The 9064-nt window shown below is 31.6% G+C and overlaps 1 protein-coding gene across 2 annotated transcripts; it reads right to left on the bottom strand.

Moving 5' to 3' along the window:
* Positions 1-40: 40 nt before the first annotated feature.
* RtcB (RtcB RNA ligase) lies at positions 41-3858 on the bottom strand. 2 transcript variants are annotated; one of them, XM_018447662.1, is made up of 11 exons: positions 3784-3858; positions 3120-3219; positions 2751-2946; positions 2503-2633; positions 2267-2393; positions 2051-2157; positions 1491-1650; positions 1218-1393; positions 996-1130; positions 720-884; positions 41-361 (listed from the first exon to the last, which is right to left on the bottom strand). In XM_018447662.1, exons 2-11 carry the CDS (start codon positions 3213-3215, stop codon positions 134-136), a joined length of 1521 nt encoding a protein of 506 aa, XP_018303164.1. In that variant the 5' UTR covers positions 3216-3219; positions 3784-3858; the 3' UTR covers positions 41-133. The 2 variants fall into 2 exon arrangements, with proteins under 2 accessions (XP_018303164.1, XP_018303165.1); XM_018447663.1 differs by lacking the exon at positions 3784-3858 and adding an exon at positions 3591-3612.
* Positions 3859-9064: the final 5206 nt, after the last annotated feature.

Consider the following 9064-nt stretch of genomic DNA (forward strand, 5'->3'; position numbering starts at 1 on the left):
TGTATTTAATATAATTTATAAAAAATTATATAAATAATTTTACATACAATTTAAGCTTTATTCATCGATATCTTAATTCTAATTTGCTTTACGCTATCATAAAAACAACAATCAAAATATTTTCTTGTAAAAATTATCCTTTGATAACCGCGATTGGCCGCAGTTTAATGCATTTCTTAGAAATTCCAGCTGCGTGACAAGTATTAACAACGTCCGTTACATTTTTATAGGATTCCGGTGCTTCTTCCATGACCAATTTTGGTGAAGCAACTCGAATAGATATGCCTAATTGTTCTAATTTTTCCAGAACCTGCATATAATCCAAGTTTCTACGTGACTTTGCTCTTGAAAGAGCACGGCCCTGTACATACATATATTTTTTGTATATAGGAATACAGCTTTCATATTTTCCTTCATATAATATAAATATATTATTTGTATGAAGTTATTTGTAAAATTAAAGTTACATTGATATAAATGACATATAAGGTAAACGTACCCAGTGTCCGGACAGTACCTATGTCTGGACAGTTACACAATTTTATTTATATAAATTAATATTAATCTCATGCTTTTTACCTTAAAGATCAATACAAATATTTATATTAAAAACCTTTCTGATATTATAAATTGTATTATTTATGACAATCTATGCTTAAACGTCCGGCTACTGGTATACATTTACCTTATATAAAAATTAATAAAATTTCTACACTTACGGCACCATGACATGTCGATCCAAATGTTTCTTTCATACCCTGTTCTGTCCCAGTCAAAACATAACTGCATGTACCCATTGTACCACCGATTAAAACTGGTTGACCTATTAACTGATAATCTACAGGAATTAAAGGATGGTGTGGTGGAAAGGCTCTTGTTGATCCCTTCAAGTAAAATACATTTACGTACATTTGATAAGAATTATGTTATATTTACATCAGTATCAAAATTAAGCTATCATTCACAGTTGTAATATATGTCTCATAAACACTTACCTTTCTATGAACTAAAAGTGTCTTTTGTTTTCCTTCAACTAAATGTTCTTCTATTTTGGCAACATTATGAGACACGTCATAAATAACATGCATATCTAAATCGTCGGGAGACGAATTGAATTGTTTTGCAAATGCCTATTAATGTATAAACAATATATACATTATGTACTATTTTGTATTTCTATTAATTAATATTTATATACATGTATTTCTTTAAGATACCTGTCTGCTAAGGAATGTCATAGAACTTCTATTAACCCAAGCAAAATTAGCAGCAGCTGCCATTGCTTTCAAATAATCTTGACCTTCTTGAGATTTAATATGAGCACATGCAAGCTGCCTGTCATTGACTTCAATATTATCACGTTTCATAGCTTTTTCCATTTGTACAAGTGCATCTGAAATGTTACTTTGTTGTATAGAACAATTTTTAATAGTTCTAAATATACGTATATAAGGAGAAAGAGAAACAAAATCACATGTATAATTTATAACCTGTAGCAACTTGATGACCAAATCCTCTGCTTCCCGAATGGATCATAACACAGATTTGTCCTTTTTCTTCAATACCCATTTTACATGCAGCCCATTTATCGTATATTTCATCTACCACTTGAATCTCTGCGTAATGGTTTCCAGCTCCTAATGTACCTAACTAATATAAAATTATTTTTAATAAATAATAGGGATGCATTGAATATCAGGAAATTATCTGGTACTTTTTTAACTATCCGGTTGGATAACCGGATATCATTAGTACCCGGCAATATATCCAGTTGAAATTTTATATTGAAAATTTGCGTCATTGATGCAGAATTCTTTTCAGCTGAACTTTTTTGCACAGTTTATGGTTTTGCACAATTATGGTAGTTTATACCGATAATCCAAATAGATTGTCACCGGAATTTTAATTTTTTAGTTCTTTAAATTTTGACTTCAGATTTGTAATCAGCGACTTCAAAATCTCCCATATTAAAATTCAACAAAATATATTTACTAGAAAAAATTTTGCAATGTTAAAAAATATGATTTTGTAGATATCTATTATGTCATACTTGAGGAAGTCCACGTTTCTTAGCTCTCATTGACACTTTTGATGGATCAGCGTTAAGCATTCTTCCATATTCTTCACAATGTTCTTTATCTTCAGCCCAAATGTAACCTAAGTGTACATTTTATGTATGAATACTTTTATATACTATTTAGTATATATTTTTACTTCATCAATAAAATTTACTTCAAAAAATTTGTTTCATATTTTTTTCCCTTACCTTCCCTCAAAGACCAATCCATTCCCATTTCTAACGCTTCTTCTAAATCCTGTGCATTCATTGGTATAATTCCTTTAGATCCAACACCAACTGGAATGTGATCAAACATACTTTGCGCAAGTTGTTCCTAGAAAAATTTTATATTATATAAAATGTATAGCACAGATATATACATTATTAATATTTTATAATGCATAAAATTATAAAAACAATTATTAAGAAGAAAATGGTATTACTTTTATTGGTAAGACGTCACTCTCGAATAAATTTGTTCGTAATAAACGAACACCACAATTAATATCAAAGCCTACACCACCAGGTGATATAATTGACTTTGGATCATCCATATCAAATGCCGCCATATTACCTAAATTCATTCATTATTTTATTATTTCATTCATTTGATATAGTCAATTATTACAGACTATTTTAAATTCTGTTGGAAAAAAAAATACAAGAAAATAGAAGATGATATATATTATACCAATAGCAAAGCCATATCCAGAGTGTACATCTGGTAATCCGACAGACCTCCATACAATACCAGGTAAAGCAGCCACATTAGCAATCTGTTTCATCCCAGGAAGGAAGCCTCCAATTGCACCTGGCCGACATGCATTGTGCAACTCATCAAACATTAATCGTTCCAATGTGTTATTTACATAAAATACTCCTTCAACCTTTAATCATAGTTTGTTTATGTAATAAGATAAAAACATGTAATATTAAAAACAATAGTAAAATAAGCATTAAATTTCATGAAAGTGCTGATATATACATATGTTTCTTAATATCTATCTTATTCTTACACGTTTTTCTAGTTTACATATATGTATAGTAGAAAAAAAATTACCTTCATGTTAGGTTGAAAGCCTTTCTTGATTCTCCAACAACATTCATTTATTTTCTCTAAATATTTAAGCTCCTCTTGATATTGCCTTACAACCATTTTTCTAAAAAATAAGAAAATAAAATTGCATATAATGTAAAATATGTAGCAATAAATTTAAAATAAAAAGTTACACAGTTAAAATACAAATATAAAATGTATGTTCGTGTTTTCAGTCAAGCCTTATTATATTTAAGACTTCCTTAAATTTATCTCTAAGTGCTCTACGATTATTTTATTGGCTACAAAGCATCTAAAGATGAACTTAAGGAAGCCTTAAGTATAGGATTATGAATACGGACAATAGTTACACATTAAAAATAAAAAAAATAGCAACATGTAAAGAAATACGTTTTTTTTAAAACATTATGTATGATGTAATTGTGCTTTCAAAAAACAAAAAGTATCTCGCAGAGGATGCGTTCCATTTTATACCACAATATGTGCATGATGTTTCATTTTATATTTCTTTAATATTCAGCGAACAACAAGGATAAAATGAAATAGGAAGCCTGAAATGTAAGGTCTGACTAACGTTTTCTGATCATGATCAGAAAAAAGGATCTTACATCTTGGTTCTAAGACACTATATATTAACATCTCTTTGTGCACGTGGTACAATACTTACACAGTTCAATTATGTAAACGATTCTAAAACACAACACCAATCTTTTCAAGTCTTCTAATGGATCTTCTGTGTTATTACAACCTCACCAACTTCCACTGTGATTATAGAGAGTCTATTGGTCTAGAATAATTCATCCTGTATTATCGTCTGCAAATATATCCTTCATTCACCCTGTATTATCGTCTGCAAGTATATCCTTCATTCCCCCGGATAAAATACCGGTCCACTACTCCATTACAGTGCACTTATCCTGTAACTGCGAAATTTCCTATGCTAGCGCCAACTGAGAAAGAAAATGTCAACTACATAGCAAAATTCACTTTTCTGGATATTGATCGTGAAAAGTGAAAATTTTTTGTATGTATGTGTGTATATGTATGTACATACATCATGCATAAAAATTTTCACTTTTCACGTTTTAGAAAAAGGAAGAGAAAAAGTTACATGATCGATACTCTGCACTACGGGTATAGATTTGTTCGCGTCTCTATCAATCAGCTTATCAATTGATCTGTTTTTTATTGCTGCACTTTCTGAACTGGTATACACAGTACAATAAGTTGAAGTGAAACAAATATATGTTTGTTTCACTTCAACTTATTGCACCGGTTCAGAGTGCAGTAATAAAAAACAGACCTAATCAATGAGCCTTCTTCAGAGACAACATGAACTCACATATATAAAATATAACAAATATTAACTTGTCATGGTGAGCTCCCCCGTATCGAGAATATAAATGCCAGAATTAAACCCAGATAAGAATGAAATAAAGAAAAACGAAAAGAAATTTTGGAAATCTCGAAATAGAGAAAATTTACGCTTTACAAGAAGTTTTACGCTTTATAGTCGTATTATTTGCGCAATGTCTTCCGCGCTTGATTCCTATTGCCCATGTTCTTTCTTAATTCTTTTGATTTATAAGGAGTCTTGGTTAGTTTGATTTGTTATATGAAATATACATTTTTAGACGCTAAGGTCTGTTAATTATTTAAGCGCACCACTTATAGCGCCTATTCCGAATTGCCCTAATTTATTAAATTTTTTAAATTACTTTTGATACAAAGAATTTTACTCTTCGGCTCGTATTCAGAACGCGCTTACAACGATGTTAGCGTGCTAACTATTATACTTTACGTCATGCATATTATAGAATTTCAGAGATAAAAGCGCTTCTGAAATTGAATACGGACCTTCATTTATATATTCAAAAAGTATTGTATTAATAAGATAGCCTGTACGGCTGTACGTTATGGGTATTGGTTATATCAGAGCAGAGGCAGAGGGGGCAGAGACCGGCAGTGTTGCCAGATTTTCACTTGCACAGCACTTGCGCAATGCGTGAGGTCACATAGCTATCCTTGTTCTTCTCCCACCACTTCGCCTACCACTTCCCATCGCTTCGCCTACCGCTTCCCATCGCTTCGCCTACCGCTTCTCATCGCTTCGCCCACCACTTTCGCCCTACTTTTTTCGCCATTTCTCCCACCAAGTGATAGCTGCGCAGTAGTAATTCTGAATTCTGCATAAGTGTGCGTAGGTGTATATTATGTTTTACATTACATATCGATTTATGGAAGTAAAAAAATGTTACGCAATATTCGAGATTTGATATTTTTCAGATTCTACTTGCGTTAAATATATATATATATATATAAATACACACATATATATATATATATAATATATATCTGTATAATTCCCATATAAAAATTCAATGGATTCTTATATCAACTTCTTTATATTAGGCTTTTACATTGACCCCTTTTACACCGTCGGTTAGTACGCGTATCAAATTGATGCGGATTAAATATGTGATATGTTTTTATTTACACCGATCTGTCTCAAAACAGGTGACATGATGTCTTCACTGTTTTTCAAGATATAAAACCTCTAATTCTAATTTTAACCTAAACTTAAAAGCAGTGGCGAATTTTAATATATGATCCAAAACGAATCAAGCGTTTCCAGCACGCTGAGATTCTTTGATTACGATTACACCACGTGCGCTTAGTCTGCGATCTATACACGATAGGCATCTTTATTTAAGCTATAGGCCTAGTTTACATCGTATACTTGATACTAACTTATAGCTCTCTATTAAATTATTTTAATTTCAGCGATGTATTCAAAGAATGATGTACTAAATTGATACAATGCATCAAAATAATGAATTACTAAGTAAATACACATATCCAGGGTCGGCGAAGTAAATTTTTTCTATGTATGGAGTTTCATTTGTTCTTTCATGTATATTCTTTAGATAGAAAAGGATTTATGACATATCAGTATTTAATCAGTTTCTATTCAGAGAAAAATTTCGACTACATACTGTATTTTCATTTTTATCGTCTTTTGGGTCGCCGAATAACATATCTGTCCATCGCAAAATCATGTTACAGTGATTATATAATTCAGAAAAAAGTCTGAACTCTGAAGACTCGAGAATACTAGATTCTGCAACTTAGGGTCTGAGCACAGAATTGCCATAACAAAAGATATTTCTTTCAGGACAATTAACAAGATTCGAATCAAGTCACGCGAGAAAAAGCAAAGCTTTCATTGGATAATCGCTCGTCGCGCATCGCTCATCGCGTCCAGTGTGAATTAGGCATAATGCCGGCTGCACACCAGCGCGATATTCATCGCGCGCGATACGCGATACCCAATGAGCATATAGTTTTAGAATGAGAACATTGGTAAAGCTGTACGCTCATTGGATATCGCGTGTCGCGCGCGACAAACATCGCGCTAGTGTGTAGCCAACATAACATTTCGTCCTTAATTGTTTGGGCAGTCATATTAGAATATATGTGCATGAACCTTGATGTGCGTGTATGTATGTGCACGCGCGTGTTCAGTTATGTTGAGTTAAGTACGTGTAGCTTGCGCAATCCAATGTTTCATCACTGAACTATCAGGATACTACGCCTAAAATTGGGATTGCATTTATGCATGCACTATGAATGAAGCCTTCCATTCTTGTTCTCACTATTACTTCTGATGGGGTATGGAAATCCATACCTCGTCCATGTATGGAATTCCATAGCTTAGAAATTTGTATATATAGAGTGCTCCAGATCGACCCTACTAAAGTCGCCGGCCCTGCACATATCATGTATATGTTTACATATGTTATCGAAATTAATTCAATAGAAAATTACTAGTTAGTACCCGTATTAAATGCACGATGTAAACTAAGCCATAGATTAAACAAAGACGCCTATCATATGGACCACAGACTAAGCGCAAGGTGTAAATTAGGCTTATGATACCACATGATACCATTTGATACGCGTATCAGCTTGATTTGATACTCGTGATTCGGAATTCGTGATCAGATCCAAATATTCCGCCAGCGTTTATACCAAGCGTATTAAGTGATTTGGTACGGATATGGTAATCAAATCTCAATACGCATATCAAGTTCTCGGTGTAAACTAGGTTATACTAATCTCATTATTCCTCTCAATACACAACTAGAATAGCGGTTATAATGTTTCAAAGCTATTATTCCTCTTGTGCTTTCGGAAAGCTTACATAATTCATATCAGATTTTTTAGCTGGTTTTTTCCCTTTTAATAATACAATAGAACTTTGACGCGCTCCATTAACTTATTGGGATTTGCTGATTCTTGATTGCTGACAAAAAACTTTTCTTTTAGGTATCTACGTGCTCTTTTTTATCTTGGAAAAAAATAAGTTTGCCGGGTGCAGCACATGGAAGTGGGGACTTGGGAAGAGGGTGCCCAGTGAGAAGTGACAATGGGATCGATGTCGAATCGACGTCAATCGACGTCAATTTGGTGATTTCGACGTTGTCATTTCTCAGTGGGTGTTTGATGGAAAATATTATTTATATAATTTTATTTTCTCTCTCTCTCTCTCCACTTCTTGGAGAAAATAAAATTAGAGCATAAACCGAATGTTAGCGTTCACGCTTCAATATACTACATCTTTATAACATATAATTGTTGTTTCCGCGACATAAAAAAAAAAAAATAATTACAGAATTCTTAAGAACTGTAGCTGATTTAAGTTCGGACAAAATATTGTAAAAAAAAAGAGAGCTATTCTCCTAATGTCCATTTCTACCAATGTGTGTGTGTAGATTAACTTATCTTTAAAAAATCTCGTTACTTTAATGTCAAATTGAAAATGGAAATTTATCGCATTTATCCCTTCGATATACGAAGATTATATTTGTTTTAACTGTATCGATAATATGCAGAAACGAAGAATTAGGAACTGCGTTCGAGAAGCAGCATGCTGTTAGCCTATTGCGGTACTCTATCCTTGTTTTACACTCTAATGAATAATAAAAAGAGAATAACATAGAATAGCACTGATTCTATATATCGTCCTGATAGGGTGCTTTCTCGTCTTTCCCTGCAGTCTTTCCCAACAGCCGACGGCCCGACGCTACAATGTGGACAAATGACAATTTATACTGTTCAACGAGCTGTTCAAAAATCGCTACAGACCGTAATTCTTAACCGATCAAAACGATTTTTTTTTTAAATTAATTGTTAAATAAATTTCAAAGAAAACTGGAGTTGGATTTTTAAGGAAAGCCGCCTAATATGTGCAATATTAATAATAACAATCTGAAAATTATTTTTGATAAAGAGTTGAATTATTTGAATTGATATGCTTTAATTGCACTAAACTATTTATAATATTTCAATACGGGTTATTATATATAATAACCATATTATAAAGCGTTACCTTTGCATGTTTAGCGAAAGATAAAAAAAAAACAAAACAAACGATTATAACAAATTTTTTAAATAAATAAATAAATGAATATATTATAAATAAATACATCTGAACAAAAGTTTAAAAACACAAGGTGGTTTAATTCCCTATATTTAAAAAAAAAATTGATGATATTACAATCAGGGAATATAGGCTCTGAAATTCGTGCACTAATATTCGAACATATTTTCTTAAACTAAGATTAACAATTTTTAGTTCATCTAAGCAATTTCATATGTTTCATTAGTCTTTTAATTTTCTTCAACGATGACAATAATTCCGAAATTAATGATGGTGATCTCAGACAGCACAGAATATTTATGATAAATATTTATTAATATTCATTTTTTGAAATGTCATACAGATATTTCGTACATATTTTATATAAAGTTTTATTCGAAATATTATTAAAATATAGACTAAATATTTTTTATGCAATATTTATGATAAATATAAATAAATATTTCTATATACTATAACTATAATAAATCATAATAAATATTTCATAATATTTATAATAAATGTT

This window comes from Mycetomoellerius zeteki, unplaced genomic scaffold, assembly GCF_001594055.1.
Source record: "Mycetomoellerius zeteki isolate Tzet28-1 unplaced genomic scaffold, Tzet1.0 scaffold206, whole genome shotgun sequence".
Classification (NCBI taxonomy): domain Eukaryota; kingdom Metazoa; phylum Arthropoda; class Insecta; order Hymenoptera; family Formicidae; genus Mycetomoellerius; species Mycetomoellerius zeteki.